This window comes from Nycticebus coucang, chromosome 4 (genome assembly GCF_027406575.1).
Source record: "Nycticebus coucang isolate mNycCou1 chromosome 4, mNycCou1.pri, whole genome shotgun sequence".
In the NCBI taxonomy this organism is placed as follows: domain Eukaryota; kingdom Metazoa; phylum Chordata; class Mammalia; order Primates; family Lorisidae; genus Nycticebus; species Nycticebus coucang.
This window is the reverse complement of record NC_069783.1, coordinates 141,003,742-141,022,396: the sequence shown is the minus strand read 5'-3', so window position 1 is coordinate 141,022,396 and position 18,655 is coordinate 141,003,742. Positions and strand designations below refer to the sequence as shown.

Genomic DNA, 18,655 nt, shown 5'->3' with positions numbered 1-18,655 from the left:
GTTTTGGTGTGTTTCTTTCTTTTTTTAGAGACAGAGTCTCACTTTATTGCCCTCAGTAGAGTGCTGTGGCATCACAGCTCATAGCAACCTCCAACTCCTGGGCTTAGGGTGATTCTCTTGCCTCAGCCTCCCGAGTAGTTGGGACTACAGGCGCCCACCACAACACCTGGCTATTTTTTGCTGCAGTTTGGCCAGAGCTGGGCTCAAACCCGCCACCCTTGGTATACGTGCCCTACCCACTGAGCCACAGGCACTGCCCTGGTGTTTTTCCTTTATTATTTCTTTTCTTTTCTTTTTTTTTTTTGAGACAGAGTCTCAAGCTGTCACCTAGGTAGTGTCATGGCATCATAGCTCACAGCAACCTCTGACTCTTGGACGCAAGCAATCCTCTTTCCTCAGTTCTTTTCTTTTTCTTTTTTTTTTAATAGAGACGGGATCTTGCTTTTGCTCAGGCTGGTCTCAAACTTGTGAGCTCAAGCAATCCACCCACCTTGGCCTCCCAGAGTGCTAGGATTACAAGGCGTGAGCCACTGTGCCCGGCTGTCTTAATGTGTTTCTAGAATGATAAGGGATACTGTGGACTGGGAATATCCTCAGGCTCCCATGAAACTCTGTAAACTCCACAGGCATGCCACATTCCATAGAAGACTCACAGCAGTAGCAGATATTCCCATTTCTCACAGACCAGAAGACCTATAGCCCTGATAACTGCGGTTTGGGGAGATGCAGGGATTGGGCCATAGTTGTTCAGCAGGCAAGTGGCAGTACAGGGACTAGGCTCTGGAGCCTGACTGACAGAGAAGTCCAACTTCATACAGTCACTGCCTGCCCTCTATGGCTTATAAGGGAGGCAGACATGCAGCCAAGCACAGACAGACGTAGGACCCCTGGGCTGGTCCAGGCCTGGGGAGATAAGAGGGCCTTGGGGGGCACCAGCCTAGCTGGGGGGAAGGGGCATGAGAAGGGCCCAGTGATACACTTAAGCTGAGCGCTGAAGGGTCAAGCTACAGATGATAAGTGTGGGCTGGGCAGGGGCAGGTGGGAATTCTGCTTTTCCCAGGTCAGCAGTCTCCCAGTGCTGCCAGTTGGGTGTTCTACCTGCCACGTGACCTTCCTCTACACAATTTCCCGAGGGGCCTGGTTCCTCCCCTCTCCTGGGTCAGGCATTTGCTCTGGACTCCTCTGGCCCAGCTGCTAAAGCCACAGTGCCATTAACCATGGCTCCACATCACTTATCCCAGCAGTTAACTCACCTCCTTGGGTCATGAATGGGGGATAACCTCACTGCTTAGATGGCTGCTGCATGGTGGATCCTTCATCATCATCCTAACTTCCATTGACTGTGCCTAGTTAGCCTCCTGAAATCTGGGCCAGTCTTATAACCATCAGGACACAAGGAAGCCTCTGAAGGTTTCTTCTCTTGGGCTTGAAACTTCCTTCCAGGGTTGTGTCTCCTATGCAAGTTATTTAAATTCCCCGCACCTTCTCTAATAAAGGGGATAATAGTTGTCCCGAATTCATGGAGTTATGGGATATAGTGAGAGGATACAAAGAGAAAAACATTGGGCTGGGTACAGTGGCTCATGCCTATAATCCTAGCACTGTGGGAGGCTGAGGTGGGTGGGTTGCTTGACTTCAGGAGTTCAAGACCAACAGGAACAAGAGTGAGACCCCCCCACCTCTACTAAACAAACAAACAAAAAACTACTAACTGGGCGTTGTGGCAGGTGCCTGCAGTCCCAGCTACTCTGGATGCTGAGGTAGGAGGATTGCTTGAGCCCAAGAGTTTGAGGTTTCGGTGAGCTACAATGATGCCATGGCATTCTACCCAAGGTGACAAGTGAGACTCTGTCTCAAAAAGAAACAAAAATCAAACAAACAAAAAAGCATGACAATTTAGTGAGGCTGAATAGACAAATTTGTACATGTAATAAATTTCCACTTTTAGGTCAGGCGTGGTGACTCATGCATGTAATCTTAGTACTCTGGGAGGCTGAGGTGGGTGGATTGCCTGAGCTGAGGAGTTCAAGATCAGCCTGAGCAAGAGCTAAACCCCATCTCTGAAAATAGGCAAGCATTGTGGCAGGCGCCTATAGTCCCAGGTACTTGGGAGGCTGAGGCAAGAGGATTGCTTGAGCCCAAGAGTTTGAGGTTGCTGTGAGCTACAGTGATGCCATGGCACTCTACCAAGGGTGACAAAATGAGACTCTGTCTCAAAAAATTTTTTTTTCCATTTCTGTTGTGTTTTTGAGACAGGTTCTCACTCTGTTACTTGAGCTACAGTGCAGTGGTGTAATCATAACTAATTTTGACTTCAAACTCCTGAGTTCAAGTGATCTTCCTGGCTTGGCCTCATAAGTACCTGGGACCACAGGCACACACTACTGAGAGGGCAAAGACCAAAAAGAAAAGATTATTCCGAAACATAAAACGAAAGGAAACAGAGTCCAGGTTCTGTGTGGGCAACATCAGCTTATTTCCACCTGAGTGTGGACGAGATGAGTTTGAGAAGGAAGTCAGTACATGGGTTAGGGTGGATGGGGATTTTTAAAGGGTTGGAAGGGTAGGGGTTGGCAAATTCCTTCTTTCCTGGGTGGGACATTCTATGCATTCATTTCCTCCTGGGCAGATCAGTTCTATTTGGGCGGGGCCCTCCATTTGACTCTATCATCCCAGTCTTTTTTTTTTTTTTTTGGCCAGGGCTGGGTTTGAACCCGCCACCTCTGGCATATGGGACCGGCGCCCTACTCCTTGAGCCACAGGCGCCGCCCCATCCCAGTCTTTTTAATCTATTATAAGGAGGCAGGATAATGGGTGTGGTATCTTTTTGGCTGCTTCCTGCTGGATGAGGGGCCTCGTGGGCTGCTGTAAGGAAAATGGGAGGGAGAAGGGAGTGGTGTTTACAGGAACATTCTTGGGTCTTCAGTCTGAACTGGTTGATATCCATGTAGGGGAAGGATAAGAGCGGTTGTTTCTCGGGTGACTGGTCAATAAATTGGGAGATGAGGCAGAGAATTATTGGTCTGAAACTGAGAATGAGAAAGATCATAATTCATGGCCCTAAAATAGGAAATAACCAAGTAGGCTGTGATTCCAGCACCAGGAGTGTGGAGTAGCCTGAGGGTGCAGTAAATTACCATCAATTCCCACCACCAAGATCTGCTTGTTTTAGAAGACCTTTATAAGATGGCAGCGTGGAAAAAGTTGTCCCCATGTCTATCAGAAAAGACGTTGGCTTACCTTTCACTAGCAAAATACCTGCAGTTCAAATTTCGCAATTGAGGGGGCATTCTGATTTTCCAGGGATTATCAGTCTTCTGCAGATAGGCTTAAAAGGTTGGAAAATTTCACTAGGTCCTGGGAGTGGCTGCAAACCAGATCTTCAGAAAGACCTGGGCAGTCAGACTTCCAATGAGGACCTCCACAGGCTGGACATGGTTTGTGAGGAGGGTTTGGATTGGGCATTGCTTTGCTGCCCTGAAAACACACTCCTTGGGGGAGATTTGGTTCTTTCAGAATGTCCTGAGGAGTTTCAAGAAATAGCCAGATTTTGTCTAATGATGGAAGCTAATAACTGGAGTTCTGAGAGGTCTTGAGATCTCACTGGGGGGATCAGAGGGCCCTGGGAGGATTTTTGGAGTTTTTTTTCATATATCAGGTGCAGACTGAGAGAGAAAATGTATTAAGGCTGGAGGTGAGGATATCATATAAATCCTGCCATGTCAGTTCATGATTGGGTTAGATATCTAAATTCTTGAGGGTATTTTGTGGGATCTGTTTAGAACGAATCTAGTTTCTGACTTGTGTGGGGAGGTCTGAGAGAGAAAAGGGAACATGAACCTTGACGATGCTTTCCATTCCTGCAACCTCTCAAAGGAGGTATAGAGGTTGTGTTGCTCTGGAAGTGGAAGACCCAAAGGTGTGGCTGGACCGCGTATGGGATGGGGAATTTGGGTCCACCATGTTTCTTTTCTCTCCCAGTTCTGCCATCTTTTTTCTCTACCATGTGCGACGGAAGGTGTGGGGGGGGCAGTGGAGAGAAGGGGGATGGGGTGGAATTCTGTAGGTAGGAATGAGGTTGAGGGAAAGGGGCTGTGGAGGGGCAAAAGGGGAAGGGTTGTCTGCCAGGTCAAAAGAAGACAATGGAGATTCAGATGGGTTGGGGGAAGCCAGGTCAAAATCTGAGAGGTTTCACAAGACAAACACAAAGAAGGAATGTTACAGGGGAGGAGAAAGCCCGGGATATAGGGAATCTCCAGCTATTTGCCTAATTTCCTACAGTAATTATTATTTATTTATTTTATTTATTTTTTTGCAGTTTTTGGCCGAGGCTGGGTTTGAACCCACCACCTCTGGTATATGGGGCCGGCGCCCCATTCCTTTGAGCCACAGGCACTGCCCCCCAATAGTAATCATTGAGATCAGTGAGGATTGAGAGATGAAAGGTGCCATTTTTAGACCATTCATTGTGAGCCATTCTCTAGTTTGTACATAGGCCACGCAGTATTACAGAAAAAGATGAGGCGTTTAGGTTTAAGGTCTGGAAAGAGCTGCAGAGGCTTGAGGTGAGTTAAAAGGCAGCTTAAAGAGTCCACATCTATAGCACAATGGTTAGGGTGCCAGCCACATACATTGAAGCTGGTAGGTTTGAACCCAGCCCGGGCCAGCTAAAATAACAATGGCAACTGCAACAAAAAATAGCTGGGAATTGAGGCAGGTACCTGTAGTCACAGCTGCTTGGGAGGCTGAGGCAAGAGAATCGCTTAAGCCCAAGAGTTTGAGGTTGCCGCCACAGCACTCTACTGAGGGTAACATAGTGAGACTCTGTCTCAAAAAAAAAAAAAAAAGGCAGCTTAAAGTGAAGAAGGGGGAATCTGTGATGGAGTGGTTCCCATATCAGAAACTGGAAGTAAAAAAATAAATGATGCCAAGCAAGGATGTAAAGAGAACTTGTGAGGAGGAGGAGGAAGGAAGTGGCTGAGGCTGAAGTAAGGTAGGTTACCAGGCCTCTGCATGTGACCTTTACCAGCTGGAGAAAAGTGGCCCAGGCCCACAGGAGGGCATCTCCACACACAAGGCACTGGACGGACGAGTCTGACTCACCGGGGTTAGGCACAGACCACTGGAATTTTTCGGCTCACAGTGGGGAAGGGGAAGAAAAGTTGAAAAAGCTGAGAGGGGGGCTATCTATGATTGCTTAAGAGACCCAGAAATGGAGGGAGAGGGAAAGAGTAGTTGAAGTGGGGAAAAGAAAAGAAAAGTTTAAAAAGTTCAGAAAGGGATTCTAGACAAATGCTCACCTCACCATTAGATGGATGAATTTGGGGCGGGGGTTGGAGGGGTCCCGTTTTCCCTTCGTCTCATTGGAACAAGAGTCCATCTAATTGATGCATCTCAGCCCCTTGAGGGAGCTTTCCCCTGTCCTGGGCTCTTGGCACCAAAATGAGAGGTCAAAGAATGAAAATCAAAGATTATTCTGAAATATGAAACAAAAGGAAACAGAGTCCAGGTTCTGTGTGGGCAACATCAGCCTTTATATTCACCCGGGTACGGACGAGCTGAGTTTGAGAAGGAAATCAGTACATGGGTTAAGGTGGATGGGGATTTTTAAAGGGTTGGAAGGGTAGGGGTTGGCAAATTCCTTCTTTCCTGGGTGGGACATTCTATGCATTCATTTCCTCCTGGGCAGGTCGGTTCTATTTGGGCAGGTCCCTCCATTTGACTCTATCACTACTATGCCTAATTCTTGCTTTTTTTTTTTTTTGTAGAGACAGAGTCTCACTTATGGCCCTCGGTAGAGTGCCATGGCCTCACACAGCTCACAGCAACCTCCAACTCCTGGGCTTAAGTGATTCTCTTGCCTCAGCCTCCCAAGTAGCTGGGACTACAGTCGCCCACCACAATGCCTAGCTATTTTTTGGTTATAGTTGCCATTGTTGTTTGGCAGGCCCAGGCTAGATTCGAACCCGCCAGCTCCGGTATATGTGGCTGGCGCCCTAGCCGCTTGGGCCACAGGAGTTGAGCCTATTTTTTGTTGCAGTTGTCATGGTTGTTTAGTTGGCCTGGGTTGGATTAGAACCCACCAGCCTTGGTGTATGTGGCTGGCACCATAACCACTGTGCTATGAGCACCAAGACTAATTTTTAAATTTTTTGCAGAGATGGGTCTCACTATGCTGCTCAGGCTGATCTCAAACTCCTGGCTTCAAGTGATCCATGTCAGCCTCTCAGAGTGCTGGCATTATAGGTGTGAACCACCACACCAGGACAAACAATTCCATTTTTATATATAAATAGCTACAAAATGGGCAGGTATGGTGGCTCATGCCTGTAATCCTAGCACCCTGGGAGGCTGAGGTGGGTGGAACCCCTGAGTTCCAGGAGACCAGCCTGAGCAAGAGCAAGGCCCCAGGGGGCGGCGCCTGTGGCTCAGCGGGTAGGGCACTGGCCCCATATGCCGAGGGTGGCGGGTTCAAACCCAGCCCCAGCCAAACTGCAACAAAAAAATAGCCAGGCATTGTGGCTGGCGCCTGTAGTCCCAGCTACTTGGGAGGCTGAGTCAAGAGAATCACCTAAGCCCAAGGATTTGGAGGTTGCTGTGAGCTGTGTGACGCCACGACGCCACGGCACTCTACCAAGGGCAATCAGGTGAGACTCTGTCTCTACAAAAAAAAAAAAAAAAAAAAAAAGCAAGGCCCTAAATCTATGAAAAACAGAAAACTAACCAGGCATTGTGGTGGGCGCCTGTAGTCCCAGCTACTTGGGAGGCTGAGGCAAGAGAATCACTTAAGCCCAAGAGTTTGAGGTTACTGTGAACCACAGCATTCTACCAAGGGCAACGTAGTGAGACTCTGTCTCAAAAAAAGTAAAAAAAGAAAGAAAGAAGGCAGTGCCTGTGGCTCAGTGAGTAGGGCGCCGGCCCCATATACCGAGGGTGGCAGGTTCAAACCCAACCCCAGCCAAACTGCAACAGAAAAATAGCCAAGCGTTGTGGCGAAGACCTGTGGTCCCAGCTACTCGGGAGGCTGAGGCAAGAGAATTGCCTAAGTCCAGGAGTTGGAAGTTGCTGTGAGCTGTGATGCCACAGCACTCTACTGAGGGAGATAAAGTTGAGACTCTGTTTCTACAAAAAAAAAAAAAAAAAGAGGGCGGCGCCTGTGGCTCAGTGAGTAGGGCGCCGGCCCCATATACCGAGGGTGGCAGGTTCAAACCCAACCCCAGCCAAACTGCAACAGAAAAATAGCCAAGCGTTGTGGCGAAGACCTGTGGTCCCAGCTACTCGGGAGGCTGAGGCAAGAGAATTGCCTAAGTCCAGGAGTTGGAAGTTGCCGTGAGCTGTGATGCCACAGCACTCTACTGAGGGAGATAAAGTTGAGACTGTTTCTACAAAAAAAAAAAAAAAAAAAAGAGGGCAGCGCCTGTGGCTCAGTGAGTAGGGTGCCGGCCCCATATGCCGAGGGTGGCGGGTTCAAACCTAGCCCCGGCCAAACTGCAACAAAAAAATAGCCGGGCGTTGTGGCGGGCGCCTGTAGTCCCAGCTGCTTGGGAGGCTGAGGCAAAAGAATCACGTAAGCCCAAGAGTTAGAGGTTGCTGTGAGCCGTGTGACGCCACGGCACTCTACCTGAGGGCGGTACAGTGAGACTCTGTCTCTACAAAAAAAAAAAAAAGAAAAGAAAGAAAGAAAGAAAAAAAGACAATGGTGGTATATCACCCAGTAGGACAGGGCCTACTGGGAACAGTCCCCTGTGGCCAAAACCTGGAACAATTTAAGCGACAAAATAATGTATTGGATTAAACTCAAACTATAAAATAATTATCCATGTGGGGCGGCGCCTGTGGCTCAGTCGGTAAGGCGCCGGCCCCATATACCGAGGGTGGCGGGTTCAAACCCAGCCCCGGCCAAACTGCAACCAAAAAATAGCCGGGCGTTGTGGCAGGCGCCTGTGGTCCCAGCTACTCGGGAGGCTGAGGCAAAAGAATCGCTTAAGCCCAGGAGTTGGAGGTTGCTGTGAGCTGTGTGAGGCCACGGCACCCTACGCAGGGCCATAAAGTGAGACTCTGTCTCTACAAAAAAAAAAATAAATAAATAAAAAAAATAATTATCCATGAGACCAAATTGATATAAATGATTGAATAAATAAATGAAAGAGAAGAAATAAATCTTCCTTACAGAAAAAGTTTCTGTAGCTACTCCCTCCCCCTATATACTCTTTTCAGGAGCATAGGCTGCATTTAAGAACTTGCTACCAAAGAATAGAGAACAGAGGCTTGGCACCTGTGGCTCAAGTGGCTAAGGCGCCTGCCATATACACCTGAGCTGGCGGGTTCGAATCCAGCCTGGGCCCGGCAAACAACAATGACGGCTGCAACCAAAAAACAGCCGGGCGTTGTGGCAGACGCCTGTAGTCCCAGCTACTTGGGAGGCTGAGGCAAGACAATCACTTGAGCCCAGAAGCTGGAAGTTGCTGTGAGCTGTGATGCCATGGCACTCTACCCAGGGTGACAGCTTGAGGCTCTGTCTCAGAATAAAAAAAAAGAATAGAGAACAGAAAGGGGGGAAAAAGTCACTTTACTTCACAGAAACCTGCAAACACTATCTTGTCTAGGTGATCCAGGCAAACTTGACTGATAAGTCATGCTGATAGCGTAAGTCCTGACACACTGTGATGAGAAGCGTACCTATGTGTATTCTTCCTGAAAACTCACAATCTGGGCGGCGCCTGTGGCTCAAGGAGTAGGGTGCCAGCCCCATTTACCAGGGGTGCAGGTTCAAACCCGGCCCTGGCCAAAAACTGCAAAAAAAAACCCCTCACAATCCAAGGATCATCATGTGGAAAATAGCAGACAGTCCAAGAATCCCTGTGCAGTACTCCTTGAAACTGTTAAGATCGTGACAAAAAAAAAAAAAAGATCGTGAAAAACTAAGAAAGTCTTAGAAACTGTCTACAGAGAGGAGGAGGCATGAGGACTGCATGGACTATAGGATTCTGGAACAGGAGGGCATCAGTGGAAAAATCAGTGAAATCTGAGTATAAAACTAAGCTAGAGTTTAGTTTTTTTTTTTTTTTTTTTTTTGCAGTTTTTGGCCGGGGCTGGGTTTGAACCCACCACCTCCGGCATATGGGGCCAGTGCCCCACTCCTTTGAGCCACAGGCGCTGCCCTAGTTTAGTTTAATATATAATTTATTATTTAATTATAAATATATATTAGTTCTATATTCATATACGTCTACTTATTATTTTTATTTTTTGTAGAGACAGAGTCTCACTGTACGGCCCTCGGTAGAGTGCCGTGGCGTCACACGCGGCTCACAGCAACCTCCAGCTCTTGGGCTTAAGCGATTCTCTTGCCTCAGCCTCCCAAGCAGCTGGGACTACAGGCGCCCGCCACAATGCCCGGCTATTTTTTTTTGTTATTGTTGCAGTTTGGCCGGGGCTGGGTTTGAACCCGCCACCCTCGGCATATGGGGCTGGCGCCCTACTCACTGAGCCACAGGCGCTGCCTCATATACGTCTACTTATAAACATATATTTACATTATAAATATATGGGAAAGGCTTGGCACCTGTGGCTCAAGTGGCTAAGGCGCCAGCCACACACACCTGAGCTGGCGGGTTCTAATCCAACCTGGGCCCGCCAAACAATAATGACAGCTGCAACCAAAAAATAGCCAGGTGTTGTGTGGGCACCTGTAGTCCCAGCTACTTGGGAGGCGGAGGCAGGAGAATCACTTGAGCCCAGGAGTTGGAGGTTGCTATGAGCTGTGATGCCACAGCACTCTACCCAGGGTGACAGCTTGAGGCTCTGTCTCAAAAAATAAATAAATAAAAAATAAATAAATATGTGGGAAAGAATGGAAAAGGGCCTATTTATTATACAAAAGGGATCCCAAAATAGAAAATGCTCACGAATATGTAAGAACAAATGTACATCCAAGAACTTTTCCTTCTTCTTTTTTTTTTTTTTTTTTGAGACAGAGTCTCATTTTGTCACCCTCAGTAGAGTGCCATGGGGTCAAGCTCAAAGCAACCTCAAACTCTTAGACTCAAATGATTCTCTTGCCTCAGCCTTCCAAGTAGCTGGGACTACAGGTAACTGCCATAACGCCCAGCTATTTTTAGAGATGGAGTCTGGCTCTTGCTCAGGCTAGTCTCAAACCTGTGAACTCAGACAATCCACCCGCCTCGGCCTCCCAGAGTGCTAGGATTACAGGTGTGAGCCACTGTGCCCACCCAAGATCCAATATTACTATTGACATCATTGTAAAAATGTCTTGGCTGGGCATGGCAGCTCATGTCTGTAATTCCAGCACTTTGGCAGGTGGAGGCAGGAGGATCACTAGAGGCTAGCAGTTTGAGACCAGCTTGGACAACAAGTAAAACCCAGTCTCTATAAAAAATTAGGGCGGCTCCTGTGGCTCAAGGAGTAGGGCGCCGGTCCCATGTGCCAGAGGTGGCGGGTTCAAACCTAGCCCCAGCCAAAAACCAAAAAAATTAAAAAATTAGCCAGCTATGGTAGTGCACACCTGTAGTCCCAGCTACTCGGGAGACAGCAGTGGGAGGATTTTTTTTTTTTTTTGTAGAGACAGAGTCTCACTTTATGGCCCTACGGTAGAGTGCCGTGGCTTTTGAAGCTATGATTGCACCACTGCATTCTAGCCTGGGAGACAGAGTGAAAACTTGTCTCAAAAAAAAAAAAAAGTCTTGGCTCGGCACATGTAGTAGTTATGGCACCAGCCATGAACACTGAGGGTGGCAGGTTCAAACCTGGCCCTGGCCTGCCGAACAACAATGACAACTGCAACAAAAAATAGCCAGGCATTGTGGCGGATGCCTGTAGTCCCAGCTGCTCGGGAGGCTGAGGCAAGAGAATGGCCTAGGCCCAGGAGTTGGAGGTTGCTGTGAGCTGTGTGATGCCACGGCACTCTACTGAGGGCGATAGAGTGAGACTCTGTACAAAAAGAAAAGAAAAGAAAAGAAAGCAGCGCCTGTGGCTCAGAGAGTAGGGTGCAGCCCCGTATACTGAGGGTGGCAGGTTCAAACCCGGCTCCAGCCAAACTGCAACAAAGAAATAGCCAGGTGTTGTGGCTGGCGCCTGTAGTCCTAGCTATTCAGAAGACTGAGGCAAGAGAATCGCCTGAGCTCAAGAGCTGGAGGTTGCTGTGAGCTGTGTTGCCATAGCACTCTACTGAGGGTGACAAAATCAAACTCTGTCTCTAAAAAAAAAAAAAAAAAAGAAAGAGAAAAGAAAAGGAAAGAAAAGAGGTAATCAAACCAGGTGCAGTGGCTCATGAGGGCTGTAATTCCAGTACTCTGGGAGGCCAAGGCAGGAGAATCACTTGAGTTTAGGAGTTTGAGACCAGCCTAAGCAAGAGTGAGATTCCGCCTCTACTAAAAATAAAAAAATTAGCAGTGCATTGTATCCAGCTCCTGTAGTCCCAGCTACTTGGGAGACTAAGACAGAAGGATCACTTGAACCCAAGAGTTTTAGGTTACTGTGAGCTAGGCTAATTCCACAGCACTCTAGCCTGGGCAACAGAATGAGACTTTGTCTCAATCAATCAATCAATTAACCAATAAATACATAAATAAATAAAGGTAGCCAATGAATAAATTCTCTGGTACAGAACAGAGTCCAGGCCAGGTGCACTTGCTGAGACCTATAATCCTCGCTTTCAGTCAGCGGCATTATCATAGATCACTGTGATGATGATGGCAGGATTGCTTGAGGCCAGCAGTTCAAGACCAGCCTGAACAAGAGCAAGACCTCCACCTCTACAAAAAATAGAAAAATTAACTGGGTGTTGGTGGTATGCACCCGAAGTCCCAGCTACTTGTAAGGCTGAGCCCCAGAGTTGGAAGTTGCAGTGAGCTATGATGATGCTACTGCACTTTAGCCTCTGTCTCAAAAAACAAACAAGACCAGAATGTAGTTCAGAGAAACATCCAAATATATGTGAAAATTCAGCATATGATATAAATGGCATTCCAAATCTGTGGGGGAAAAGATGAATTATTCAATAAATGGTGTGGAGACAACTGGGGAACCATCTGGGGAGAAAGGGAAGTTGGATCCCTACCTCACTCCTACATAAAGCCCAGATGGAAGAGTATTGCAAAGCAAAAGCTAAGATGAGACTAGAAAGAAAAGAGTAAAAGAAAATTACATTAAAAAGCCCCCTCGGGCGGCGCCTGTTGCTCAAGGAGTAGGGCACCAGTCCCATATGCCGGCGGTGGTGGGTTCAAACCCAGCCCCAGCCAAAAAAATAAAAAATAAAAAGCCCCCAATAATTTCATAAAATTGTTGGGGGATTTTACAGCATGAAAGAGTAAAAAGCAGTAACAAAATGGGGAGAAATAATGACTAATCTATTAAAAAGGACCAATAGGCTTGGCACCTGTAACTCAGCAGCTAGGGCGCCAGCCACATACACCGAACCCAGCCCAGGCCTTCTAAACAACAATGACAATACAACAACAAAAAATAGCCAGCCATCGTGGTGAGCGCCTGTAGTCCCAGCTACTGGGGAGGCTAGGCAAGAGACTCGCTTAAGCCCAGGAGCTGGAGGTTGCTGTGAGCTGTGTGATGCCCAGGGTGAGACAGAATGAGACGCAGTCTCAAAAATTAAAATAATATGGGCGGTGCCTGTGGCTCAGTGAGTAGGGCGCCGGCCCCATATGCCGAGGGTGGCGGGTTCAAACCCAGCCCCGGCCAAACTGCAACAAAAAATAGCCGGGCGTTGTGGCGGGTGCCTGTAGTCCCACAGCTGCTCGGGAGGCTGAGGCAAGAGAATCACGTAAGCCCAAGAGCTGGAGGTTGCTGTGAGCCGTGTGACGCCACGGCACTCTACCGAGGGTGGTACAATGAGACTCTGTCTCTACAAAAAAAAAACAAAAAAACAAAAAAATTAAAATAACAGGGGCACCTGTGGCTCAGTGAGTAGGGCGCCAGCCCCATATACCGAGGGTGGTGGGTTCGAACTCGGCCCCAGCCAAACTGCAACAAAAAAATAGCCAGGCATTGTAGTGGGCACCTGTAGTCCCAGTTACTCCAGAGGCTGAGGCAAGAGAATCGCCTAAGCCCAAGAGCTGGAGGTTATTGTGTGACACCATGGCACCCTATTGAGGGCAACAAGGCGAAACACTGTCTCTAAAAAAAAAAAAAATAAATAAAATTAAAAAAAAAAGGCACGAGGACACTATAAATAGGCTAATAATGGAAAAGCCTCTAAGATACCAGCACAATATGTATTCCATGCTACCCTTTGTGTACAGAAAGGGAAAATATCACCTTGGACACTGCTGAGCCTCTTTGGACAGTTACTTTCGGGAGAGGAATGAGGGGAAGCTATAGAATTTTTTTTTTTGAAAGAGTCTCATTTTGTTGCCCTGGGTAGAGTGCTGTGCTGTCATAGCTCACAGCAACCCCAAACTCCGGGGTTTATGCAATCCTCTTGCCTCAGCCTCCCAGGGAGCTGGGACTAAAGGAGCCCACCCCAACGCCCGGCTATTTTTTTAGAGACAGGGTCTCATTCTTGCTCAGGCTGGTTTTGAACTTCTGAGCTCAGGCGATGCCTCGGCCTCCCAGAGTGCTAGGATTATAGATGTGAGCCACCACACCCAGCAGAGGTATAGAGCAGGGGTCCTCAAACTGTGGCCTGCAGGCCACATGAGGCCGTGTGATTGTATTTGTTCCTGTTTTGTTTTTTTACTTCAAAATAAGATATGTGCAGTGTGCATAGGAATTTGTTCATAGTTTTTTTTTTTTTTTAAACTATAGTCCGGACCTCCAATGGTCTGAGGGACAGTGAACTGGCCCACTGTTTAAAAAGTTTGAGGATGCCTGGTATAGAGTTTTTATCTTTTTTTCATTTAGATTTTGAACCAATGAATGTATTACCTTGCTAAAACAAAAAATAAATGTAAAATGTACACAGGGATCCATCCACACAAGGATTCCTGAGTGTACTGATAGGGAAAGAACTCTAGAAATTACCGTGAGGTCAGAGTAGTCCCAGCTACTGGGGAGGCTGAGGCAAGATAATCGCCTAAGCCCAAGAGCTGGAGGTTGCTATGAACTATGACACCATGGTACTCTACCAAGGGCAACAAAGTGAGACTCTGTCTCTAAAAAAAAAAAAAGATAAAAAGTGCAAAGCAGGGTGGCGCCTGTGGCTCAGTCGGTAAGGTGCCGGCCCCATATACCGAGGGTGGCGGGTTCAAACCCGGCCCTGGCTGAACTGCAACCAAAAAATAGCTGGGTGTTATGGCGGGCACCTGTAGTCCCAGCTACTCGGGAGGCTGAGGCAAGAGAATCGCGTAAGCCCAGGAGTTGGAGGTTGCTGTGAGCTGTGTGATGCCACGGCACTCTACCGAGGGCCATAAAGTGAGACTCTGTCTCTACAAAAAAAAAAAAAAAAGTGCAAAGCAAGTTCATGCCACAAGCCTTAGCAGTGTCTGACACATGGGGTAACACATTAGCCCTTGGCTATTTACTGGACACTCCAGACATATAACTGGCTGCTGTTGTTGAATTTTCCAATTGGCTGGGAAAGTGCAAGAAGCTGCAGAGCGTCAGGAAACAAGGAGAGCCATGTGAGAGGGGACAGGGAGGCTGGAGGGCAGAGCTGGGCACGGACCAGATATCCCCTAAAGCACTTTTCCCAAAGGACAGTCCTACATACTTTTTTGTTGTTGCAGTTTCTGGCTGGGGCCAGGTTTGAACCTGCCACCTCCGGTATATGGGACCTGTGCCCCGCTCCTTGGGGCACAGGCGCCGCCCTACTTTTCCTGATGCAGTGATACTGGGAACTGTAAGTGTTAGGCCATCTGCCTCAGTTTCCCCACATGTATATAAAGCCTTTGCAGTGCATGCTAGGTTCCATCAAGCCAGGCATTATCTGGGCGCAGTCACAGCTGGCCCTGCCACACTCACCTGAGGCATGAGCACCAACTGAAGCAGGAGGGAAAACCCAAGGGTGTGTCCAGGAACAGTTCAAGACCTCTGTTCAAACAGAGCCCACCTTTCTCGTCAGCTTTCCTCACCTCTGGTGGTTTGTCCTGGGCCTCCAGTGGGAATAGCCAGCCTACACTTACACTCTTCTGGCCTCATGATGGAGTGGTGGGGACACAAAGTGCTGACGCCCTGATGACTGAGCCAGCAGGCTGTGGGGCTAGTGAGCCCTACAGCTGCTCCCCAGGAAGTACACTCAGGGTGTTTGGCTTAGGGGAGGCAGGAGACACCGTAGGTCAGAGTGACAGCCTCTCATAAGGGCTCACCACTGTGCTCCTCTAGTTCCACAGCACAGAGATGCCAGCTCTTTGTGTCCAGAGACTTTCAGGGGAGGGAAAGAACTAGGGTTGTGCAATTAAAGGCCTCAGTTGGTTCCAAACTATGGTCCCCAGGACAAGCACAGTGACACCTCAGGGATCAGAGGTGGGCAGCGGAAGGGCAGTTGGCCCTGCTGACACCCAGCTAGAGTGGCAAGTGACTTTACCCAGCTTCTAACAGCTAGCAAAGCGGTGGTATCTGAGGTGGGTAGGGTGCGGGGGAGGTGGAAGTTAGTGCCTGAGAAGGCTTCTGGGCTGCTTTGCCCACAGAATTGGGCTGAGGCCTCATGAGTGCAGAGGCAGTTCTGCTGGTGGAACCCCACTGGCGGTCGGGTTATGCTCCCCTGGAAGCTAGGCCAGCGCCAGGACTGGGGCCACAATGGGTGACCTCAGTGGTAGATGGCCCAGCTCATGCCCACCCCCTCCTGTGGCTGCCCTCGCATCAGAGTATCTCTCCACGTCCACGAGCTTCCCAGATGGCAGGGAGCTGGGCCAAGCCAAAAGGGGAATGCCAGCCCTCCAGCCAGCATCAAAAGTCAAGGCAGCATCCACAGAGGGGTAGCTAGGATCGGTGGTAGGAGAGGCGCCAGAGACCCCAGTAGGGCCCTGAAGTCAGTTTTCCAAGGAGAGGATGGAGGGAAGGTGTTGTCCTCAGAGTGCCAGGAGTGGGGTCACAGCTAGGCACAGAGCTCTAGCACTTGACTCAGGGGTCCCTACAGCCCAGGACCCCTACCCAGAGCCTCAAGACCTGACACACTGGCCAGGGACACACTTGATGTCATCATTTTTATTTACTTTCTCTTTGAAAATAAGAGTAAACATACAATATATATTTTCTATTTATATATATTAGATATAGTTACTGCAGGAGTCAGAAAACTGTACCCAACCACTTGGAGGCAGTTTTCAATTCTGACATTTGATGGAAAGGGAAAAAAGTGTCCGTGATTGCCAAAAGCAGAATCTTTCTTTATTATTAAACAGCAGTAACAGGAAAACCTAATGCTGTCAGACAAACTGAAACTTGGGAGGCCAGAAAGAGGGCAGCAGATACCAACGAGACACTCCAAAGAAACCCCAGACAGGATCACACCATTCGCCTGCAGCTCTATCCCTCAGCCCTGTCTGCTCTAGGAGGCCAGGGCTTGCTGGAGCGCCACCAAGGAATGTATCATAGGCAGTGACCGTCTTCAGGCAGAAGTGGGGAGCTGGGGGTGGTGCAGCTGCCAGGGAAGCAGGAGCCCCAGACAGGGGCTCTGGGAGCTTCTGCCTGGTCTTGACCATGCAAGACAGTGCTCAGAGGCCCTGGCCTGACGGACACAGCCACAGGGCACCAACCTGGTGGAGACAGGGTGGGTGGTGTAGGCCCTGGGCTCCTCCCAGCTCAGCCCTGCCCCTCTGTCAGCAACTATACAGAGCAGTTCTGCTGGTACCAAGGAGACCCTCCCTGTATATCTAGGCCAGGCTGGCAAGACCTGTCCCACTCAAGGTGGTAGTGGGGGCCCTCTACCACCAACCCAAGAGAGACTAAGGGCGAGGGGCTAGGAGCCTGAGCAGCAAGTTCCATGCTCATCCTTTAGGCACAAGGGAAAGGAAAAGGAGAATCTTGGGTCTCCCTGACCAGTTTTGCTGCCGCTTTGGCTGTTTCCTTTGGTCCCCTCCTCACCTGACCCCCTAAGTCAGCAGCAATGAGGGGGCATCCTGGAGCACAGGAGTGCACTGAGATTTCACCCTGGGAGGGATGCCACCCTGCCCCAAGGACCCAGGTGGGTACTGCAGTCAGAACCAGGGAACCTCCTAGGTGGCCAGGAGCCCCGCCTGGCCCCTCCTTGAAGAGAAGGAGGTACTGCTACCCCCAGGATGCTCCTCGATGGGGTTGGCAGGAGGCCAGGGCAGGTGTTGGCCGAAGCCTCAGTTCTTGAGGATGGTCTCATAGGCCTGGTACACGTACTGGGACACCTCTGGTGCTCGACACTTCAGGGACAGCTGTAGGGGGTGAGAGGGGTTGAGGGGAGAGAGAGCGTTCATCCCTGGGGCTCCTTTCTGGAGGGAAGGGGAGGGGAAGGGAGGGAAAAGAGAGCAGGAACCAGATGGAAGAGGGTGGTTTGCACACGTGGATGGATGGTAGCTGAGGCTAGGGCAGATGTGAAATACAGCAGAGTGGGTGGCTGTTGGGTATGGACCAAATATACTTGCAGCCCACACACCTGCTGTCAGCACAACCACCAGAGCCCTATTGGCAAGCAGCATGAGTCACGAGCCAGAGGCGGCTAGGAGTACCTGCAGGGTTGCCCAGCACCCCACAGCCCTCAGAGATCTGAGGTCTTCAAAAGTGAAGCCTGATAGGAAATCCTAAGGGGCACAGAGGGCTGGGAGAGAGCGAGTGAGGGTGCTGGGGTTACTCCTGGTTTCCTGCATAGGAACCAGGTACATTAAAGACTTTGCCTCCACTCTGAGGCTTGAGTTTGAGATTACAGGCCAAGGAGAGAGAAGCCACCTACCCTATGTACCCAAAATCACTGGTTCTGGAGGGTGCAATTAGGAAGCAGGGATGCGGTAGGGGAGAAAGAGTTCTGGAAGTTAACAGCAGTGGCCCCACAGGGTCCCCTGGGTCTGTCTGCAAGGGCCCTGTGCACTGTGAACATGTGCAAGTGAGAGCATCAGCACCTCAATAGGGGCCACCTGGCTGCAAGTGTAGGGCGTTGGCAGCCTGTGAGTCTTCCTGGCTTTGGGAACAACAGGGTGAGGTGAAGCCAAGAGACATGGTGTAGACAGGAGACCTGGGGTGCATGGGGACCAGGCCAGGAGAAAGGTGTGAGAGACAAGGTTGGGAAGGGCTGAGAAGGAAAGAGGAAGAGAAAAGCAATCTGCTAACCTCCAAGTCCTGTACCACGGGCACCAGCAGGGAAGGTAGACATGCAGCACCCAAACACAGGAAGACAGAAATTACCACCACTGAAACCACTGCCACAGCCCCCCACCAACCACAGTGCCGACGCTGCGGCAGAGCCCAGGAGAGGCAATGTCTGGAGGACCATGACTGCCAGAGACTCAGAAGTGCGGGGAGAAGCAAAGCATGCGGCTTTCCAGGGCCTTAGAACAGCAGCTCAGGCCTCCCAGGTAATTGCCTGCCCATGGATGCTATCCTCTGATAGGTCTGATTCAAAGGCCAGGAAGCACAGGCTGCTAGGACTCCCCCCTCTCCCCACCATTGGGCACTCGAGCACTCACTCTGGAGCAGGGTCAGGACCTGTGCTTAGCAGTGCCACTTCCTAGTTGGGGGGCCCCAGCCAACTGTGCCACTTTATAGGGCCTAATGTTATAGG

At 49.5% G+C, this 18,655-nt stretch overlaps 1 protein-coding gene across 4 annotated transcripts in view; it reads right to left on the bottom strand.

Annotated features, from left to right (window-relative positions):
- Nucleotides 1-16,092: 16,092 nt before the first annotated feature.
- Nucleotides 16,093-18,655, bottom strand: part of AP1B1 (adaptor related protein complex 1 subunit beta 1) — a 77,180-nt gene continuing 74,617 nt past the window's right edge. For all 4 annotated transcript variants that reach the window (XM_053587956.1, XM_053587954.1, XM_053587957.1 and 1 more), the window contains one exon: nucleotides 16,093-17,315. In XM_053587956.1, coding sequence (XP_053443931.1) covers nucleotides 17,241-17,315 — 75 coding nt within the window. In that variant the 3' untranslated portion in view covers nucleotides 16,093-17,240. The remainder of the gene's footprint in view (nucleotides 17,316-18,655) is intronic.